Below are 23,780 nucleotides of genomic sequence, written 5' to 3'. Positions count from 1 at the left end.
CTCTGGATGGAGTGTTATGTAAGGTACTGCCTTGCTTCTTTTATGAGTATGCTGTGATAAAACAAGCTTTTCTGTGTCCTGCTGTTACCTATTCTTTTGTTAGGATTTGTGGGAGCTTGAATATGGTATTTGATCAAGGGGCAGAGTCTTGTGAAATAAGGTGATTTGTGCATGTCAGTGAGGCAGCAATGGGAGTGCATCAGGCATGGATGGAGACCCACCTGCACACTGATGAGTTGGGAAAGCTGTCAATAGGATGACATGCTGAGAACATCCTATCACTTATAGCTGGCACATTAAATGAAGATGGGCAGGCAGGAACCCTTGTGACTTTTTCACTCAGATAGTTTGCATTGCATTGCATTGCATCTCAGAAAGATGCCCTGTTTGAATGATCTGAGTTTTGGAACCTCTCTCTCTCTTAGTCCACCAAGTTTGGAAGAAATTTAAAGCTGAGTATGCATTTTAGAACAGTTAAAGGAATTGGTGAGAAGCTGAAGAGGGTGTTTATTCCCAGTATTATGCTGTAATAACCAGAGACAAGTCAAAGTGAAGAAAATAAGGGGGTGTTTTGCCCAGGCTTCACAGGGCCTATGGGAAGCAACACATTCAAGAGAAGAGGTTTATGGATGACAGATCTAATGGGAGAGCAGGGCAGTCTTGCGGTAGGGTAGTGAGAGAAACCCTTCATTTACAGATGTGTCAAAACCTAAGCAACTGGTATTGGGTCTGCCTTCTTTAGGAACATCAAATAGAAACTCTTAAACTCTTAAAAAAGACATTGGGTTCATCATTCCTCCAAACTTTTTTTTTTTTTTTTTTTTTTTTTTTTTGGGAAGGGGTCTTGCAACTGGCTTTTAGAATACTCTGAGCAAGAAGCTCCTGTGAGAAGGGAGAGAAGGGAGAAATTATGCTTTCTGTGGAGCCAATTTGATATGCTTGGTGAGAAGCAGGATAAGACCAGATGCCCTTTTAGTGGTTTTGGATACTTAAGGGAAAATACATAAGTGGATCCAGCTCAAAGCTCTTGCTGCCTCAGGTACAAGAACAGAAATATTCATTAGTGAATTTTTATTGCCAGGCATGAATAAATTACTAAATATCTGCTGCCTGCAGACAGGCAAAGGAAAAACTGTATGGGAAAGCTTGGATTTAAGACAGGCTTTTCATCTCTAAAAAAAATTCCCTCTTTGTTTGAAATGTAGGTTCTTACATCCTTGGTAGTTCAAATGAAGTCCTACCCTGGATCAATGCAATCTTGTCTCAAGCACAGAGCTGTGATAAATCTGTTCGAACCTCATTCCACCAGATGGCTCTGTGCCAACAAAGGTGATAATGAATGTTTAGGTATGAACTCAGTTGTTTTTTTCTGGCAAAAAACTATGTAGAGGTTCAAGTGGAGCATTTTATTGATTTATTGTAATATCACTCTAAGTTGGTTGCACTTTTATAGAAGCATTACATATATTGAGTGTAAGATCTATTTCTAGATGAAGAAAGGACAGCAATAAAAACAGTGGAATCAAAACAGAATTGCCATTTTTTATATTGTAGCGAACGGAATAAATCTTCCTCTTTTCCCCAAGTATCTCTGTTCAGGTTTCTGTGGGCTTATTCAGTTCACCCATTCAAGTGGTTTCTAAGGGTGCTGCTGACAAGGCTAATGCACAGTTCAGTGTTGCAGTGTTGATCCCCAAATCAAGCTGCAGCATTAACTGTTGTCATAGAGACATCGATTTTTGAGTCCAAAGGGACAGTTTTGATTATCAGCTCAGACTTGCTGTAAAACAAGTAGCTTGCCAATAAGTAAATAACTTCACAAAACTGAAGCACAGCTGGGCCCTCCCTATTCTGTGATGGTGAAACACACTTTACTGAAGTTTGTGAGACGCTGTAAGTAAAACCGCAAATGGGGACTTAATTTATTGTAAGAGTGAGGCTGTCAGCACACATTTTGTTTCTGATGAGTGAAAGCCAGGTACAAGCTTAGTCCACAAGATCCTGCTGTTACTGTGATATTGGCCACCTCAGAGGGACAAAGAGTATTAAAATAATAACACTATTCTGTCTTACCCTCTAGGTAGTGCAGTGAGGTTAGAACTTGTATTTCTAAAGACGGATGCTAGAGTGGGGCAGCTCTATGCATTCAGAAGTCTCGGAGAGAATCTCTGGGTGATATAATTGTTGCATTTTGGTGCTACTGTCCCTGGTTGTTTGCCTCCTCCTTCTGCTTGCTCCTTTATCAGCTGTGTGTCTTCACCCATGCCAATCCAGAGCCTGTTGTGGCTGCTGCCAGTAGCAGGGGACTTGTGCCAAGGCACTGGGTTTTGAACTGCCATAGCAGTTGTAGCCGTTGCCAAAGGCTACCTGATAAAGCAGAACTAACAGCTGGGGGATTTAACATCTTAAATTGCCAAGCTGACATCCATCAGCACTCTCTCTCATGTGAGAGTGCCAAGCAGTCTGTGTAACCTCCAGCCAAGTATTAAGTCTCCTCTTTCCCAGTATATGCTAATCTGTGAGAAATGGATTGTTACAGATCCCAGTTCCGCTGATGAAGCAGTTCTGGTTATAAAATTCCTTGATTTTGTAGGCAGAAGTTTCCAGTGGCCATCATGGTATTAGACACTGAAACAGGTGCAAAATGTCTGATATGGTCTCCCCATCTTCCACTGCAGAATTTGGAATAAGGTGGACTGGTTGGGTAAAGCTGTGAAAAATGTGTGTGAAGGAACATTGTGCAACCAAAATGCTCCCCTCCTAAATGCATACATGTCTCTTGTCGTCAGCCATGCATATATAGCTTATAGAGTCCTGTAAGATAGCTTTAGGAAAGCTGGAAATACATTTTTTTAATGAAAATAGTCTGCTGGCTCAATATAGGCATGCATTATCCATGTCTTTTCTGTGCTGCTGGAGAGATTTGATAATAGTGCAGCATTTGGTTCCTTGTGCTCTTTTTCCATTCCTGTGTTACATAGCTGTTTTGCTGCTATTTGCAATGTCTGAAATTACTCACTTTGAAGTATTATTAAGGAACAATTCTTATCATTTTAGATTTTCAGGGACTGTCTTTGGCTACTTACCACAGCGTCCCTACAAGGTGAAATGACTCACTGCCTTTCTGCTCACAAGTAGCGCGATGTTCATCTGTTCTTTGACAAATTAATTTGTTGGACTTCCTGGTTCCTCTGGAACATGCTCCTTCTGCAGCAGGAGTAAGTCACCCTTAAAAACTCATGGGAACTCAAAAGAGAGACAGAGTGTGTGTGCTTCAGCATTGGTGCTCAGTGACAGTGCTGCACAGACGTGCAGCTGTTGTGGATGCACTGGGGCGCATTCAGGTTTTGGAGGGGAAAATGCAACTCCAGCTTGCTTGTTTTAGAAATGAGGAAGCACCCTGGGACTCTCTGAGAAGCCACGTGGCTACCAAGCTTTGGGAATGAAGGAAATCCTGCAGCTCTCACTGTACAACAGTACTGCTCTGGAAGCTGGTGCCACCTAATTTAAATCACATAACTGTCCACAGTATGAAAATGAACAAGCCCACTTTCCAGTGCTTTGAAAATGGTTTGACAGTGCAGATACTGCACAGGATCTGTCTAGTGGTGAGAAATGCTGCTTGCTATTGCACAGACTTGCTTAGTGACCACAGCACCACCTTCCCTGGCCCTTTTACTTAAAGAATAATTCTGTCCTGGGGTTTATTGAATTCACGTCTGCCCCAAAATTGCAGTGAATAAGCCTTTCTATCAAAGAGATATTTTTTTTTTCCAAAAAAATCCCCTAAAAACCAAAACCAGTTTCATTTTCAATCTGGCTCTGTGAACATTCATAAACTGGCACAATAGAAACAGAACAGAAGCTTGATAGCTGAAGGGTGATATAGGAGATGGAAAGAGAGCTTGAGGGTGGAAATCTTATAAACTGGTTCTGTCATGGAAGCAAATGCCACATGCCTAATACACGTGGCATGAACAGAGAAGCTGTGGTCACCCTTTATCCACCGTTTTCCATTCTATCCCCTCATTACTCTCAAGGGGATTGAGTGCAGAGTACTCTGGACAAATGGCTTACTTGCTAAGAAAGAAAGAAGCAGCTTGCCCTTCAGAACTCTATTCTTCCAGATATGGTTTAGGGCACCCCAGGACACATGATCAATAATTTTCAAGAGTTTTAGACATGCAGATGAGAAGAACTGTGGTGCATTAGAAGGTATAATTTAGGTGGACAACTGTTAAAGACACCAGTGCCTCTGACACAGCTACTACTTGTGTGTTTCCAGTAGCAGGTAAGCACATCCACACTTTTGGAAAATCATTCAGTTGTTAGTAGAACTGACCTAAATACTCATGAGAAGTAATTCACTCTCCAATTTTGACCTGTTGCAAATTGTGATCATCTCAACAAGTCTTAATATATCAACACATGTCTCTCTGGAGATATGAATTATTCATACAAGTATCCAAAAGGTCTGAAAAACAATTTTATTTTGGGCATGTGTGACTGGCCACGAGTGACATGGTATTCTCTAATCCCTGCTTGTGTTAGCATTTTAATTGCTTATTCCATCTGATGCTAATTTTGATTCTTGATGAGGTCTCAGTGGTAGTATTAAATCCATCCTCACTGAACATTTGTCCATACAAAGCTTCATTTACGTGAAAGCTTGTGAAAAAAGAGGTATAAACCAGTAAAGTTTCAGTCTAATTTCATTATTTGGGCTGGTATATGCTAGCTGATAAATGCATATGTACGTCCATCATATTCAGTCATGACTGAGCTGGGGACTTCAAATCAACTACCTCCCAACAAATAAACTAGGTATCTGTTCAATATGAAGGTCAACTTCACTGTTGTCACCCATTTTGGTTGCTGTGATATTGTATAAATATCAGTTTCCTCTGCTAATCAGGTGGAAAAGTGACTGAGAAGAAGTGTTATGGACTGTATTTCGAAAATCAAGATTTAACTCATTCTCCAAAAGCATCTATTACATGCCTTAATAAGTTTAAGTCAGAAGATGAGCCAAGCAGCAGCAAGCAAGAAAACTGTTTTATGCAAAAAAAAAAGGGAGGGGACTGCAAAGTCCAAATATGGGAAGACAACCATGCATCTTAAAAAGCAATTTCTTAGGTCCAGTTAAGTGGTGGATTGTGACACTGACTGAGTTTTGAACTAGCAGAAAGTGACTGGGGAAAGCAGTAGTATGATGGGAAACACTTGAAAGGGAAGCTACACAGCCAGCATAATAAAGACTCTTTTCAGAAAACTTTACAGGCACTTCTCTAACAGCCACCATCATAAAAGATGGAGGCAATAACAAAAATTTGTAAGTGCACACTGTGTCCCTATGCTCATGGAAGACAATGACAAAGCTCTCATTACCCTTGGTGCCGAAGGATCAAGTTATTTCCTTTTATAACCTCCAAATGATTTGGTAACAGCAATTGATCAATCCTGCCATCACCACGTGGGAGGAACGTCAGTCTTGATGTTAGAGATGAATGTGCTGAGGTGAAGTAATTGATCCAGGTTCAGCAGTGATTAGGCACTGAAGATGGACAGTGCTTGATTGCTGTCCTCTGAGTCAGTCTTCAAAAAATACCCTCCTCTCTTCCTTGACAAGAGATTTTGAAAGACATCTTACAAGCTTGGATCAACCAGCATTGTGAATGAAACACATTTTGGCTTGTGTATTACAGAAATACACTGAGTATGTTCAGTGTGCAAGCTCACTGAACCCATAGTTTTTGAACAACTTACTCATGTTTTGCCTAACCTGGGAAGGTTGTTCAATTCTCAGCTGTCATTTGGCCAACCCCTTCCCTCCAGTAACTTACAACTTTCGATTTCTAGTGTGCAGTTTTGTTCATCCAGAGGATATCTGCGTAGATCCATCATGCAAGCAGCTGTTGTTGTGATCCTGTAAGAGGAGGGTGAAAAAAAATAATGAGACTTGAAACCACATTTTACTTGTTTGAGATGGCAAGATTTTCTATAATGGGTTTTTTGTTTGTTTAAATACAGAATGGTATGCACTAGGATTCCTGGCATGCAGTCTTTATAGAGCTTGTAAAGCATGATTAATTTATACAGCACAGCATACTAGTTACAGCATAAAGCATAAGACCATATGTTGAGTATTGCAGAGAAGGATTTTGACTCAAAAGTTTATGTGCAAAAGTGTAGTGTTTTGAAGAACATTCAGTGAGACTTCTACTTAGACCTCTTTTTTTAAAATGTTTGTAATTGAGACAACTTCAAATTGTTTAGCAAATTGTTTTATTTATAACTCATACTGCTGATATCTTTCTTTTTCCATTTCATTGTCACCGACTGCTGTTTTAATTTTGTCTGACAGGTATGTGCATTTTCATCTATGCTATGGAATACCTGATAATACCTTATTCATTATTTTTATGCTTTGATAATCAATTTATCGTTAAGTATAATTGTACATCACCTCTTAAAAATGGTGTGAGGCAATCAAACACTAGTGAAATATAACATTGGACAGTGGTTACTCCATGAACACTGAGAGTAATTATGATTGCAGGCTGGATGTTTCCGATCCCTACCTATTCTAGAGGGCATGTGAGTTGATATTTGGTCCCTAAAGGTATTCTCCATAGCCTAGGACTTTTTGCAAGGCAATTCCTCTCCTTTGTTAGAACATAAATCACAAGAACATCTGAGAAAATATTTGCGAATAGTCTGTGACAGTGTGGGAGGAAGGTTAAATGACTTCATGAGGACGGGGGTCAAATTTTAAATCTCCCTTTGAGAAAGACAATTAGATCAGTGTTTTTAAACTCAGAAAAGTGAGGTAACACTTTTTTTTTTTTTTTTTTTTTTTTTTGTGATAGATGGTTTCTTAAATGCTTATACATCTTTTGGAGTTGTGAATTGGCAAACTTAACTTCTAATTTTATTGGTTTCTCTCTCCAATGATTTATACCAGATAAAGGTAGATAACCTCTTTTCTTCATCTGGATTTGGTCCTGTTGTTCCAGTTCCATGTTAATGAATACCAGAGGAACACCTCTTGAGATTTTACTTTTGATGTGTTGAAAGTCAAGTACATTTACATGCTATATTAGGGTGATAATCCTTGCTGTCACTGAACTGACAGAATTTAAAAGGGAAAAAAATGCCACATGCTTTATTAGTGTGACATGCTTCAAAATTTCCTAAGTCTGCAAAATCCATCTGTCATATCTAGTATAAGAAACATCTAGCAAGGGCTGTAATAAGAACCAGTCCATAAAACTACTCTGGAATACTGTGTAAAGTACCATGAAAATGGTACATTTATACTTTTTTTCAGGCTGATTTTGTCACATTAAATAGAAATGCATGTGTCTTAACATTTGCATTTGCCATAAAAAAGGTCTTCAGCTGCAGTAGGACTTCATTTAGATTAGCCATGTATCAATTATACCTTACTGACAGGCACTAAGAAGACATTAATTTGTCAGACGCTTGCTTAATAACACTTAAGATCCCACATAACAATATACCAACATTAGTCACAGTTAAATGCTTTTTAATGAAGGATTCATAGGGAAATGTTTTGCTTCCAATTATAAACTGGCCTTTATGGTACTTTAGTTCACCTGTAGCAACCAGAGAGTGTTTTCTAAACCACTGTGGGGAGGTAGCACTCACCCTGCTACCTCCTCAGACTGCTCTGTGATCTCAGGAACTCCCACTAAGCCTTGGCTTTTGAGCAATGAATGGAGTGGTTAAGTGTATCTTGACCGTTCCAGAAATTATTGCATGGCTAAGGTGGGGGTGGCACTCTCTGTACCAGGGACTTCTGCTGCCTCCCCAGGGAGGTGAACAAGAGATAATCAGTCATCCTCTGACAGCCTTGGAACATTATTTACCTGAATTGTAGACTGAGTGGAACAGTACCATGGTTACTGACCTTTTTAAGAACTCCAGTAATTACCAGCCTGGATTACAGCCAGGAGAGATACTCCCTAATGACTAAAGCCAAGCATTTTGTGATCCTCTAAGCAGCTGCTCTAACACATGTCCTTTGAACTCTTCTGGATGGCAGTGTATGGTCCTCTCTCTTAGAGGGACACCTCTCAGACCTTTGCTATACTTGCAGGACTGTCACTGAAAACTCATGATGGGACCTGCTCTGACACTCCCACTCCCTCCTCAAGGCTCAAGTCTCGCCCACAGAGAAATGAAAAGGCATTTAAAATCAGTTTTTCATTGCACTTGAGGGTAATTTTTAAGAGGTATATCTTCGTAAATTTATTTAGACACAGACACTGTGTCTGTAGATGTTTGTGTGTGTGTGAAGTGATTGAAACATACTATAGGAAGTATAGCATGAATGTTGCTATCTTGGATCTACAAAAAGTCATGCACCCTCTTCTGCACCCTTCACACATTTTTTTCCTGGTCTCTGTGCAAACCATTCTAAACTGATTCTAATCCGAGTTTCATTTGTATGCTTCATCTGCATACTAAGTAACAGAGTAAACCTTTCTATAGTACTTTGTGAAATTGTACAAATTTATATTAAACCTGCTTTTGCTAATATATTTGACAGTGATTTTTGAGTCATCCTAACCACTCATTTGTGATAACCAGAGTTTGAGTGACCTGTTATTCCTAATGGCAGGGTATCTGTACTACCGACTTCTGCAGTTTTTGCATATTTTTCATTAGTTACATAAGCAACAGTAATTAGCTGCTCTTTATACCATCAATGCAAATTGATAGTGCAGTAGTAATTAATGGATTTGTTTATATTTGAAATTTAAATATTCTACATAATATTTTCTCTGACATTGTAATTCTGACAATTGTATTGTCTTCTCCACCAGCCTGCCAACACAATACGGTCCCTCCTAAAACTAGAGGTTCTTGAACTTTATTGGGAATCTTAGTTTTCCTTGAAAATAGCTACGAAGTGTAATTGCAGGAGTGCTTCAAGATTCAATAACCTTCATTACCTGTAGTTCATAAATCTGCCTTTCAAGGATGTTTCTCACTCTTGATAGAGCTCAGCTGTGTAAAATTGTTAATGGCATTATGCTCTGGATAATCACAAAACTTATTTAAGCAGACAAATTAAACCCAAGTGCAATCATAGTAATTGCTGTATTGATGGAAAAAAACCCCCAAATATTTTATTATAAATAAATAAATCCCAGACCAGTTAGTTGTTGAACTCTCTCAGGGTGGAGAGAGTAACTAATGGCTTGCACATGCACCAGAAGCTTAAAAATAAAGACATTCAAATGCAGAATACAGGTTTGTAATGGCAGGAAGGAGATTGCAACACTTTGAAGATAGGGCAAAGCTGCAATAAGTCTGTGTTCAAGAGGATTAGATGTGAAAGGCCCTTGGCACAAGCAGTTTGTGGCAGTGGCAGAATATCATGAGGCTCTGTAAATGTTTAAGTGGAGGATTAATCCTACACTTGAAGCAGAACTAGTTATATCTCAAAGTAGGGTATGTTTCTTCCAGGTTTCCATTCTTAAATACATTTTAAGTTCAAGTGTTGTAAAATAAAAAATTTATTTTGTTTGTACAATGTCTTTTATTCTTGTGTCCTTACATTCTTTAGAATGATTTGGATACAAATGCTAAAAATGGGATTATGCAAAGAAGACAAGCAGTTAGGTGGAGATATTTCATTATGCTGCTTAATTTCACTCATGTCAGTACTCAGACATTCTGAGATGGAATGAAGTCTGAACTGCCAACAGGCATGATAAATAGTATTTGCATAAAAGCAAAATAAACTGATTTAATTTTTTGAAATTGTGGCTTGGGGTTCAAGTTACTTGTTCCACTGCTTAGCTTTGATTTTGATGCCTTACTCTCTGAATATTATATTCTTACTCTATAGTCAAGTTATTTTTTGCTAAAAATAAAATTACATGGAAAAAAACCCCCACTGGTGTCCATTATTTGCCAAACTGACTTCCTTAAGTGATACTGTCAGATATTTCCTTGCAGAGCAGCAGGTTTTGTAGAAGAAACCTTAAAGCTTAGTATTTTGAGTTAAATCATCAATGAGCAGTTAAATTAAGTTCAGAATGAATAGAGGAAGTGGATTTATGGTTCAGTACTTAGATAATTTCCTCAATATGCTGTCAAAAAGCTGATCCTCAATTTTTGGACAAGAATTAGACACAATATTTAAGGCAGCAATAATAATTAGAGGTGAAGATGATGAGAGCTAAACAATGCAAATTCTATTGTGAAATATTTCCTTCATTTGGAGGTCAGGTATCAAATTTTAATATGTTTGTTCTTTTTCTGTCAGTCAACAGAGCATTAATTATAAATGTACATGAAGATATGAACTGGGATGGACTTTTTTTTTTTCCTTAAAAGCTAAATGAAATCTTCAAATCAAATATGGAATAACCATGCTTCTCTTAACCACTACAGTGCTAGGGCTCCAGTACATGCTGGAAGTAGACTTTCATATTCCAGTTAAAAGATTGCTTTTATTAAATCAGTGTTAATTTAACTTCACTGGTATCAGGGAACTTTATCCCCTAGGAACATCAGAACCTAGATCCATATCCCTGGTGTAATTGATTTAATTTTTCTGAAACCTGGAAGAATCTTGATGTTTAAGATTGAGAGGGGGGTATCTTGTAGGAGAGTTATTTAAGGAAAAGAGGAAGAAAAGTACATTTAATCTGCAAATGTTTTTCTCCAGGCCATGTACGGGGTTTACAGTTATCATACTTGCTGACACCATAAATTTCCAAGCACAGCCTGAGTGCTTGACCCTGGGAGACATGTCATCTCTGCACCTGCAAACATGCCCAACTTCTACTGCCTGGAACAGCCTACTTGTAGGGTGTACACTGGGCATCAGCATTATTGGTTTGGTATTGGGTATTTTATATAATGTTGTGTGCACTTGGGAAATCTGTTCAACAATCTGTGTGTTGCTTGTCTGGTGAAGTTCCATTAAAGTCTATTAAATTCTATTATAAAAAGGATTTATGAGTATTAGTAAAACTGGCAAGGGCCAAAAGGTGATTAAATAATAATGCTTTCACAGATGTCATTAGAAGCTGAGAGAAAATTTGCAATTCTGATTCCTGAGCAATATTGGATCCTAAGCCAAAATTTGCAATATTGGGTCCTTAGTTTTAGGTATGAGTACATTAGCATGTGAAAACATTCTTTTTAATTGGAAAGCTATTATAATTTAGCTAATTTTCCCAGTAGGGCATATATATGTGTGGCATATATTTGTCTAGGTGACAAGGTATCAACTGCTAGGTCACTGCTGTAGACTGCATACTTTGAGATAATGCTCAAGTTTATAAGGAAAGCTTTTGTATGATTTAGCTTAAAAAGTGCAACACACATTTCCTTTTAATCTTGCTCAGAGAAATAGTAGAGTTGAATAATCATGACAAAATTAAAAGGACTTGAGATAGATGTGTAAAGAGAAACACACAGCTCAAAGACCTTTATAATATTGAGTGAAGTGAGCTGTTATACTTGTCACACAAGGACTAGGCAGGGAAAAATGTGTCAGACTGTGAGCTTTCTATTGCATTTTACCAATACTCTGAACTTGTCAGTGTTTGCTTGGTTTGCCTTGCCTTCATCTTTGTCCCTTTAGTTGCTCACATTGAACCTTGAATGAAATGTGAGCAGCAATAATGTTGGTTGTGTCAGGTATCAAGGTCTTGAGCTAGTATAACTGCAGCCAGAAAAGGACACATGATGAAATTTTGCAATGTCTTTCAAGGGCTGAAATATTGCTTTTAAGATAAAAAGAGCTGCAGTGATCAGTGACAACACCCCCCAACAGAACCTCAACAAACTATTGAAAAAAAACTAGAAGAAGAAATAACTAATGGTAGCACTGACTAGTGCCGTGGCATAGTAGTGGTCATGGATTTGTGCTGAGACCTGGAGGAATAGTTCTGGGTTTGTCTTTCCCTGTGTAGCTAATAACATTCCTGAGAGTGAATAGACTTGTCAAATGTAGAGGAGGAATATTGGGTTTTCTCTGAGGTGTAAATACAAATGTCTGTTTTCAAGCAAAAGACAGGCATGAAAAGTTAATCTGCAGGGTGTCAAATCAATCAACTGCATTGGCTTGAAATAAGAATGTTTAAAAAAAGAACAACTCAATGAAAATATGACTGCTGCTGTAGCTCTTTCCATTCACGTATGTTCTCTCCAAAAGCTACTGAGCTGTCTGCCTGGGCCGCCATGTCCTGTAGGTCCTCTGAGATACTTCTTATCTCATTCTTATTTCCCCCTGGTTGTATCAACTCAAAAGCTGCCAAGACAAATGAGGCAGAATTTGCCTGAATTGACTATTGTTCTTGAATCGGTTCATCAGTCGAGCTCAGTGTCGGGCCCTAAAGGTAGTTAAATAGCACAATATAAGAAGAGAGTAATGATGATGAAAAACTGATGAAGGCAGTGCTCCTACACAATGAATTTTGTCAAGTTATTCTCATATCAGTGTCACCACCAGTGAATTGCCATGGTCAGCTCATTGCTGGTAAACTGCATGAACTTTGTCCGAGATAGGAGTCAAAACTCTGTTCTTAATAAAGAATGTTGCCTGTCTATCTCAGCAGCAGAGCCTAATCCTGTGGTATACATTCAGTCTCAGGCAGGGGCAAGCCACTGAGCACAGTGTGACACTCACGGAGGAGAGAGAGAATAATTTGTGTCTGTGTCTTTATAGGCCCAAACAGTTACTGTGTCTGATGCGGGATGTGTTGCTTGGAGTAAGGATGTGCCTAGTCTTCTGGTTGTGGTCACTTCAATTAGTTTTCTTCAATTAGTATTCTTTAACATCTTTAGTTTATCACATTTGTTTTGTGCCTACAAAGCTAGACAATGATCAAATGTTACTCTGCTAGACTGAATTGACTGTGAATTTGAAACCTGTTATCCATTCGTTTATTCTTCTCCCCCTTGACCCTCTTACATGTTGCAGTTACTTTCTTTGCTGGTTTTTTTTTTTTTTTTTTTTTTTTTTTTTTTTGTTATTGGTTAGTTTGTTTGAATTATGAAGGCTTGTTTACTGGAAAACTTCACTGCTGATCTTCCTTTAAGTATTCTAGGTTCAGAAGTCTCTCACAGCACTTGAAGCTTATAGATTTTGTGATGAAGGCTTTCAGATGCCTGTGATAATGGTGTTGTGATCTATAGGACAATACTGCCTAAGAACTGCCTGTGGCGAGGAATATCTTCAAGCAGAATTCTCTGTCCCTTGCTCTTATTTTTGTTGTAAAATGTAAGCTGATGGTATCATTCCCCATCTTTAACCTCTCTTCTGAAGGCAAATAGGTGTTATCAGGTGTATTAAACAGGTGTTAGTGAATGCTTATGGGACCACTGTGCTTTTGTATTTTTTGTTCTGCTTGGCAGTTTAAAAAGGTTTGCCACTGGAGCTGTAGATCTCTTCCCCCCCCCCCCCCCCCCCCCCCCCATATTTTTTCACAAAAAAACAATGACTTCTACAGTCAGTGCAAAGTAAGAGTGTCTCAAAGAGTGCTGCGCATGAAAATATTTTGGAGACGGGGACATCACATTTCAGTTGTCTTGGGAGATTTACTTTGGCACTCAAAGTAATTGTCAGTAAATTCATAATTTTTTGCTTAAACCCCTAATGAATATTCTTTCAGCTGCCAGAACTCTGCTTCAGAAAACAGCTACATAGTTACATAGTTAAATAGCATAGTTCTATCACAATGTAGGGATGGGGTGGGGAAATGACCCAAAATGCAGACAAACTGACTTGCTGGCTTCTGCCTTTCCCAAGGGGAGTGCCTGAAGCTCCAGCAGAGCAGTAGCTAGAAGAGGCAATGGGAAAAGGAGAGCTCGTACAGGGAGGAGATGAGGAGAGAGGTGGTGAGACAAAAGGTCTGTGAGAAAACATGTTGCTGTGACTGAATTAGAACCTTCTAAAATCAAAACCTTAAGCCAGATATGTACTTTTTAAAAGACAATGTAAGACCCTGTTTAGTGTAGCGCATCAGAAATAGTCGAGTAGAGTGAAGATGAATGGTGGAAGAATGAAGATGCTTGTAAATATCAAAAAATAATAAAAAAGACCCCTAAAATTTTACAGTGTAACCTTTTAAATATTAAAAAAATCTCTGTACTTGATGCTTCTAAGCCAAATTTCAGAGCAATGAGAATTTTTACTGCACAGCTATAAACCCATGAAAATAAATTTTACAATATAAATCCCAAGAGGGCTATAGCCACACCAGGGCAAACAAGATAGTTCAATAAAAAGTGCCTTAGATTTGGAGCTGAAATTTACTGCAAATAGTAATTTAGTTTGACAGTGCAAGTATGTTGCAAGATAAAAAGAGTGAGCTAGATGGGAGGTGCTTAGCAAAAAGTCCAAGAGAGAAAAAAAGTCAGATAACTGATTTTCAATCTGGTTTGAATAAAACAAAAACAACAACAACCATCAAAACCAAACAAAAAAAAACCCAGGTGATAAATCTGTGACTTTTTCCATGTCTCTATGCAAACCATCTAGAAGTGACTAAATGCTAGAAAGGTGCAGATAATATCCACTGACCAAAACACGCTGCTCAGGAGAGAATACAAGTCTGGTAGATGGCAGCAGTGATGTTAGTGTCATCTGGTATGGTCACCTTTTGGGTTGTTTGATCTGTTGTTGCTCATTTCAAAATAAAACAAAATTAGACACCAGTATACTTATTGTGTGTGAAAGAAAGACGTACACATGTTCAGTTGTCCGCCCTTCTTTGGCAGAAGCAAAACCAAGGCAACATCTTCCATATGCAGACTGGTTTGGAAGACTCCAGGATGTGCTTGGTCAAAACTGGTGGTTTCAGGGACCAGACATACTTCTAGTGGGTTTGCTACTGTTGTTGTTTGGTTTTGTTTTGCTTTGTTAGTTTGGGTTTTTTCTTTTCCTTTGGTTTTTTATTGGTGGGGGTGGCAGGGCAGGGGGGAAACAGATGCTTGATCAGGCTAAGCATCTGTTTAAGACGTGAACTGCTTGGAGTTTTGCTGATGACAGGTAACCCCTGCTTCTTTTTTTAGCTATACAGAAGAGAAAGTAACAAATGAATTGCAGAAAATTTTGACTTGAGATTTTTAGGACTTTATGCTGAATATCATTTGGAACTACACTAGCTCTTAAGAGAGTGCAACAGAGAGGGGAGGGGAAGGCAGCATTTCCTATAGGGGTCTTCTAATAACAGAAAGAAAATTGAGAAGCAGGAAGAACCCTGAGGCAAAGGAAAAAGGGCTTCCACTTGAATCTGTAGTTATTTATATGGCTGTGCTTCTTTATAATGAACTCACCTATGAAATCTATAAATTACATGTATCACCTAGGAAAGAGAGCAGCAGTAAATGGCATCTTATGGTATGACACTGCTTTGTTTGCAACTGACTCTAAGACCTAATATTCATTAAAGTATGCTTTTGTCACTTTAAGAGTTCTTAGACTATCAAGCCTTTACAGACCAGTCAAGCAATACAAAGTGTGATTGATTTCTGAGGGTTTTCCTCTGGTCTCTGGTATTCACTGTTTACTCATGTTCTCCCATCCTGTCCAGACAGTAAGTACACCTCATTTGTTCCAGACAGGTAACTGAATATGAAAACTAATAATTCCAGTCAGCAAAGCTGGCAGTGCAATTATGTCTTGATACATATAACGTGAGGAAACTTGAGTGCCTCTGAAGAAGCTGAGCCGCTGCAGTTAATCTACCATGTGTGGTGACTAATTTCTTCAGAGAACTGAAAGTGAAATGAAAACCTTGCACTAGGATTTCTGTGAGAGGATTTTTGGTTTTGCAAAATATTGGTTCTGCTGGCAATGTAAAGTGTGAACAAAGATATCTGATTGCTTTTTTGCACAGTTTTGACTTGGGAGGACTGCTGATGTGATTTTTGTGTAGAAAACTGATTGAACAGTGAAAAAAAACTCTCTGTCCTTGTTAAGCAGTATTTCCTTTCCCAGGTGCAGCAGCACTACTACATGAAGAGACTCCCATCCTCTAATTTTCATCCTTAATTAATCTAATTATTCTCTACCAGCAGAATTACTGGGGTGACAACATCTGAATTGTCTTTGTGAATCTATTTTTGTTGACTGGAAGTTAAATTGGTGAAGGTGGTAACTATTTCAAGGGGCTGAAATAGACTAGGAAGTGTTCACCAAAGCAACCTTTGTATAGCATCCATTAGGAAGCTGTAATCTCTAGTTGGGAAATGGTGATGGTTAACTTGGAGGAGTCTGGGAGAGACCTCCTTAAAACAGCACAGCATGGATTAGGAGATTATATATATATATGTGTGTGTATATATAAATATATATATATATATATTTATACACACACACACACACACACACGTATGTGGGCTTCTTTGTATGAACTATTTATATGAGCTTGTCCTTTTAACCCAGTTCTTCAGCTGGGCCTGCATAAGATAGAGAAGAGAGCGAGCCCCAGAGAGTGAGTTGCTCATTTGTACTTAGAGAATTTAGTTTCTCCTGACTGCCAACACTGATGAGTCATATGCAGATTTCATTCGAGTTGCTCACAAGTTTGAAAAGAAAATCATTGTTCGTGCCAATGAGATATTTTTATCCTGAAATGTCTGTTAACTAAAGCAGTATTGATAACTTTCATTGGGTTGGGGGGGAATATTTTGTAACTGGATTTTCCAAGGGGGGAATATTTTCACTGCTTTCATCTTTCAGTAGTGGCAGCTGTTTTACAAGGTGGGTAGCAGCTCTGTACACCAAAAATGTCTTACAGGGAAGAAAAAGACACAAAAATTGTAAGTGATTCTAGAGTCGGATATGCTTATTTATTTGCATAATAATTTATATTTAGAGAGGTAAGAACAACTTACTCCAATTTTGACGCTTCATAGTGGTTTACTTGGTTTTAGATATTCTTTATATCAAAAATATAATTTCTCTTTTACAGAATGAGACATGGTACTCTTTTATATTCATTGAGAGCTGTGTGCACCAGTGATCCAGCAGACTGATATATAGCTGAGTAGCATGTTGAATGCACAACATCTGTCACTACTCCTCTGCAACCTGAACATCCTTCAATAACAGAGTATGCAGATTTGTTATAAACAGTGTGATTTCGGAAATTAAATACATATTATTTGGGAGTTAAAATATATATTTCACAATATAAAGAAATGTGTATGTTCCATAGATAATATAGATGTATAAATGCTTTTCCCATGATATCCTGGAAGACTTTATTTTGTCTGTTTGCTTTTTTTTGCTTTTTTTTTTAAAATTTCAATTTCAAAATGTGTATATTGGCTTTAAAAGTTTCATGAAAGGATTTCCTGGTTCTACTCAGAATCCACTAGGCAGTTTAATTTCTTCTTGTGGCAGAATATTTTTCAAATGAATGAAATACAGGACAGCTAGAAAGGTGGGTCTGTTAAAGTAGGAGAGTAAGTGGTCCAGCTGAGTACTTAAGTTAGTTCAGGTAGCCCAATCTGTGCCTTGTTATGCAGTACTGTCTTACTTTTTAATACTTAGCAAGTTAAAGGGTTGGCAGGTTTTCACATCTGAAATCCAACAAAAGGTAGGAATGGAATCTCTTGGTACTTTTTCAAACATTAATTTTTTGCACATTAATTAGCTGCATTTAGAGTACTGTCAGAGAAAGGCTGGCTTAAGAACACTTTGATTTTTCACTAAAATGGTGAAGGTTACCTGAGTTTGAATGGTGGTGTGAGCAATGTGGGGATGGCTCCTCTATTGGCTCTTCAAGCTGAGAGGATCAATGCACCGATGAAAGAAAGAAAATGAGCACATTTTATGTATCAAAGCCATGAGCAGAATGAGGACAAGGCTTGTTTTACTAAGCTCCTTAGGTATCAGGACAGATAATTATGTATTTTTGAGAGTTTCCTGGCTCAGGCTTTGGTGTTGACCTGTATCAGGCCTTCTTTTCACCTTTTTCCTCCTGTCTGGAGTAATCTCAGAGCACCAAGCCTGGTAGAGTTCAAGAAGCATTTGGACAGTGCTCTCAGGCCCATGGTGTGATTCTTGGGGCTGTCCTGTGCAGGGCCAGGAGTTGGAATTTGATGATCATTGTGGGTCCCTTCCAACTCAAAATATCCTGTGATTCTGTGATCTTTAATATTCTGCAGGCTCAGACTCTGAACAATTTTATTCTCTCCTAGCAACATGTCTGCATTTGATTTTCTACAAGTAGTTGACGTGTAATTCTTCACAGTCGGTATCTGTTGTTGTGCCTGTTTCTTCCATATTTAGCTTTAAGAGCACAGTACAATAGACTCTTTCTAACACTACTGTGCTTTTATTCATGCAGTGTTCATAAGGACAGAACAACTAAAAATCTCCTTAGTTGACAGAGATACTCTTTACCATGATGTTAAAATACTGAACTAAGACTGAAGCTTATGAAACAGACCAACTTTTCTGCTTATGTTGTCTGAGGAGTTAAGGAGAATTTTCAGATAAAAACCAGGTTGTTTATGGTGTTAAATTCTCACTTTCTCACTTTGTGTTGTTTCATCATAACCTTTCTGTGTTGCATGGCTTCTTGAGACCCAAGAGGGAGTTGGGTAATTTTACTTCCTCCACTCCTGCCCTTCTTTTTCTTTTTTTCTTTTTCTTCTCACAGGACAAGAGGGAAAGACAGTAAGGCATTGCTACTTGACTACTGTGTCATATTTTCTGTTGAATTTCATTGTTCAGAAGTTCATCCCTGAACTGTTCTGATTATGTAAGTCGTAACAAATTACACGGGCATTCTTTCATTAAGATAAGCTAATAAAAATGTAGAAAAGTATGGAAGACATTTTGTCAACCTGTAAGGTTTTGAAACTCTGATCCCTTTACTTACCATCTCGTATATTTTTTTGCTATTATTCTCAAGTCTAGTAGCTAAGTAATGTATTATTACTAAGGTTTAGTGTCCAGTGGTTGCATAGAATGATTTCTTTTCCTTCAATGGACACCTTATTTTTGTATTGAAAGATGGAGTTTGAAACCGTTATAGGATGAGGGTTTAAAAATGGTTTTGGAAATGTTACATTTTAAAGTTCATATACTGCCTCTTCTACTAGTTTCATACTTTCTTCCTGCATCTAATTTAAAGATGCTTTGGAAGGGAAAATATTTACATATAAATTTTACTTATTGTTACCTTTACACAAAGTAACTGCATACCTGGCATACTGAGAAGAACTGCGATAAGTTTTTTCCTTTGATCTTTAAACTCTTTTTGCTTTGGCCAGGACTTTCTCTTTGAGTATGCTAATAGCTCTTCAATTTAGCAAATAATTTGCTTATACTGATAAAATTTCCTACAGGTGACTGAGTATAGCAGAAGATTGAGTTATTCTCCATGAAAGCAAAAAGTCCTGAACAGCATTGTGCAGTATTCAGGCAGATTTACTTATAATCTTGTGAGCATGCAGGCCTTTGATTTTTTCTCAAGAAAATGCTTTGATATTTTCACTGGCATCTTAAACATAAGCCTGACATTTTGCCATTAGGAAATAACAGAAAAAGGGAATTAAAAATGGAATAAAAGATCACTAGTGAGTGAAAGCTCATACATATATATCAAACAGCTATCACCTCAATGCTCACAAAAGATAGAAACTTCCACTGCTATTGAGAAAGCATTTCTAGCTTATTGGGAGACCTACAAAATATCCTCAAAGATTAATCTGGAAACTAACCCTTATGTCTGTATCACTCACAGCCACAAGAGTGAAATTATATGGGTACAAAGTGCTTGTGGAAGGGGCTGCTGTTTATAACCCAGGCTCTGAATGGCTGTACCTGACAGAATGGAGGAGGCAGTGACTACAGTACGGGTTGAAATATTTTAGATGAGTTTTTCAGGAAAGAGAATACTGATGATCTGTGAGTTACAGCAATTGTTCTAACACGTGCATAGCCTGAACTTGTTTGATTTGGTTACACCTAGAGAGGAGCTTGTGTGCCTGAAAACTTTTCTATATATTTTCACTTAAATCAATTGGTGCAATGAAAATAATCTTCTTCCATGAAAGAGAAGGATTATTTTTGGTATTTTACTCTTCTTGCAGTCCTGAAATGTCTGAGGTGATGTTTTTTCTTTTCTTTTGGTTTCTTTTTTTTTTTTGGTGTATGTGTTTATCAAACTGAATAACGCTAATTGTGTTTATATCTTCTTTAATGATAACCACACAGATCATCCATCAGTTTGAATTCCTTATATTTAGCAGATAGGTTGTCTATCTGAATCATCACCATGAATTCTGAGAATAAGGAATATTTTAAAGTATTTTGAGTATTTAACTAATACTAAGCATATGCATCTAGTATGCAGAGTTCTCCTTTTTAGCGATTTGCTCATGAGAAATTAAATAAGGTTGCATTAACATACCATAAATAGCATAATTAAATATTACTGAAACATCTGTGACACATCTTCAAAACAAAACCCTTCTCTTTTCTTGTTTTCTCACCACAGAGTCCCAGCAGGGGGCTCCAAGGTAACACAAAAATCTGTAGCACTCAATACACACTTGGTGCCCATTCTTGTATGATAGCATGTATTTTAAAACTTTCTACAATTTCAGTTAAATTACTCCTTAGAGTAGTCTCTCTTTTTTTTTCTTTTTAAGCTTTTTACTAAAAGCAGGTTTTACTTGCTGAACTCTTCTGGCTCATCTTGAAGCGTTTCAGTGGGAATTGCTTTTCCCTGAATCTAAAGGTGAAAAGTTGAAATTTTTGCCTTAGGTGTTTTAAAAATCTGGCTGATACAGGTCTTGTGCCAGTTTAGGCTCAACTGTAATGTTCTCAAGAAACATCTTGGAATCCTTATGCACTTTAGTAATTCTCTGTGGACGGGTTAAATGTATACCCTGTATTATCAAATTATATAAAGAGCAGAATTATCACTCTCATGTAAAGAAATAATTATAAAAATGAAATATTGCTATGCCTTTCTAGAATCCTGCCAAAAAATTTAAAGTACTAATTTTATAGCTTTTCCATTTACTTCTTTCAGTGACTCAACAGCTGGAGACATTGTAACAAGACAAGTAAGCCAGTAGCCAAATGTATTTGAAATTATGCCAGCTGGGGTCAATGCAATATTTCTTAGTAAATAATCTGACAACCTTTTGTTCTTTCCATATGAAAATCTGACTAGAGATTTGTGAAAAGTATGTCTTCAGAAACATTTATTCAGGTATGGAAATACATCTTGCAGAATAGTTCAGGACTAATAAAATAGAAATTGAGATTTTTTAAATTGGACTCCAAAGGTGTACTCCAAAGATGGTTTCTGACAGAAGAAAATAGGAGGAAATATGTTAGACATTATTTGAACTAAATCCTTAACAATAAAATCTGTGCAATTTTTCTTTCTATCCTTTGGCCTTGCTGATAAATGCAGCATTGAAGATATATGGGTAATTTAACTGGATAACTGTTAGGCTTTAAAAATCTACTAAACATTAGCTGTCATTTAACTAAAGAATAGCTAGCCTTAAGATATATGGTCTTTTGATTGTAAAAATGCTTATGAACAAACCTGAGAACAAGTTTGAAACACCTCATATCTGCTAATAAACCTCAAAATATTGTTTTCCACACCAGATTTATTTTCCAAGTTCTTGATTTACACAAATACAATAGGAACAGGACTGGAAGTAGATTTATGCTTCCAATATAGCCACTTGATCACAGTGTCTCACATAGTTTACAAATCCATCTATCTAAAGACTATGAAAAATGCTGCATTTGCAGTCTCTTGTGACCATGCTCTCAGAGGTTGCTAGAGACGCTCTGCTAAAAGAGACGTCAGCAGCATGCATCAGAGCATCAGATAGTTAAAATTCCCAGGCCTGAGAAGTTCCAAGAGTTTACACTTTCCCAGGTTTCTTCTGCTTGCGCTGTGATACACGGGAGATATCAGATCACCCTTTGTTCATAACTTATCTTCTCAGACTATAAACTCCTCCGTCTGATGTATAGAACTGATGGTAGTATAAGAGGGCATATATATTTCTCCTTGTATGACTGCTGTCTGGTTGGACCAAGCCTATTGTTATGCATGTGGCTTGGAAAAAAATGTCTTCAGCATTTACTTGTGAATGTGAAGAACTGGACACTTTGCATATATGGAAAGCATTTAGTTTTGCAATAAGTAAACACAAAGTAATTTGTATGTGTTTTGTTTTGGTTTTAACTATTTTTTTCAAAGAGAAGCTAAGTGTAATGAGTGTATATTCTTACTGACCTGACTCTAGAAAGGACCTGAGTGTGTTTTCCATTTGTGTGCTTGTGTTTTATTTAGTAATTTGGGTTTTATTTTGTTTGTTTTCTTTTGTTGCTGTATCTGGGAGTTTATTTGCTTTTCTAACAGAATTTCAAAACTCGGAGCCAGTGTTTCTGTCAGTGGGACATGTTGCTGGTGTTGAGGTTGGAGGTTGACTGCTGTGTTACTCTGACCTGTGGGTAGTACCTCAGCTAAGTGGTACCAACCACTCTGGGTGCAGACAGGGCAGTACCCAGGCTGGGGGAGCTGCAGCTGATTTTGCTGCCTGACAATTTACCCAGAGGTTGAGGAATAGCTCACTGTCAGCTCAGACTCCTGTGTAGGTCACTACCATATACATTTACCTGGTATAGGTTTTAAGTGGTGAATGATTTTCAGGTTGCTGTGTCCACACTTTGACTCCTGCTTTAGCCTCGGAGTAACTCCAGGACTTCTGATATTTCCAGATTCTTCCCAGGAAGATCATGTCTAATTATATTTGTAATCCAAAACTATATGAGTTGTATTTGAAGTACCTACCTCCTGTCTGCTCAGCTTGATTTCCTTATTAATGGTTTTATAAATTAAAGCATTTTATTTGTCACTAATTTTGCCTCTTAAAATGAGGTCATTTTGTCCTGGCAGTTATAACACCATGTATTTTGGTACTATAAAAGAAGTGCCCAATACAGGAATGTACTACTGTATTTTATGGAGTAATTAATTTTATATTTTACATTTTATTACATTCAAGGGCTTGGCTATTATCTAGATTATGAATTCTCTTGCAGCTTCTTTTAAGCCAGGCGAATGATATTTGAAAAGAAAGTCTAATCCTCTTTTTAAGTGGAGATATTTATAGAAGAGTGAGGGTTAAAGAGAAAATATATTGCCTGAAAATATTTTAAATGCATTATTATTTGCATCTTTGCACTGTCCTCAGAAAATGGATTTTAATTTATCTTAAAATTACTTGTAAGCACTCTATTTGATTGCTGTAGTGAATTAAAACAGTGCAGGGTTGCTCTTCACACCAATATCCTTAAACACTTCAAACGGTACCAGCTGACCTTCTGTGTGCTGCAGCACAGAGCAGACATGGCCTGACAGCTCTGGGCTTTTGAGCAGGGGGATGTCTCTGAGAACAGCAGCCCCCACAACCTGGCATCACTTACTAATTTTCCTTTTTCACCTTTATGTTGCTAGTAAACAGGCTGTACCAACATTTGTTCAGGATTTCAGCAGCTTTCCAGATAGTGTTTCTTAGGAAAATGCTTGTCTCTTTGAGAGAACACCTAAATTAAGACTCTTCCCTCTTTTGTATCTAAGTGCATTTATCAGTTTGGAGCAGATCTGGTAAAATATTTGCTGTCATCCCCTAGGACTTTAATTTACCTGCCTGACACATTTATTACACAGAAATGGTACAGATTGATCCCTCATCCTATGCCCCTCTGAGTTTTGGTTGAACAG

The 23,780-nt window shown here is 37.7% G+C and overlaps 1 protein-coding gene across 1 annotated transcript in view; it reads right to left on the bottom strand.

The window, feature by feature from the left end:
• GABRB1 (gamma-aminobutyric acid type A receptor subunit beta1) overlaps positions 1–23,780 on the bottom strand; it is a gene marked incomplete at its 3' end in the record, with an annotated part of 107,917 nt that overhangs the window by 21,771 nt on the left and 62,366 nt on the right. The window contains exon 4 of the mRNA XM_083861597.1: positions 5,844–5,926. Coding sequence (XP_083717723.1) covers positions 5,844–5,926 — 83 coding nt within the window. The remainder of the gene's footprint in view (positions 1–5,843; positions 5,927–23,780) is intronic.

Source organism: Zosterops lateralis (assembly GCF_965231275.1).
Source record: "Zosterops lateralis genome assembly, chromosome: 5".
In the NCBI taxonomy this organism is placed as follows: Eukaryota; Metazoa; Chordata; class Aves; order Passeriformes; family Zosteropidae; genus Zosterops; species Zosterops lateralis.
The sequence above is the reverse complement of the archived record's forward strand: the minus strand, read 5'-3'. Positions and strand labels throughout refer to the sequence as shown.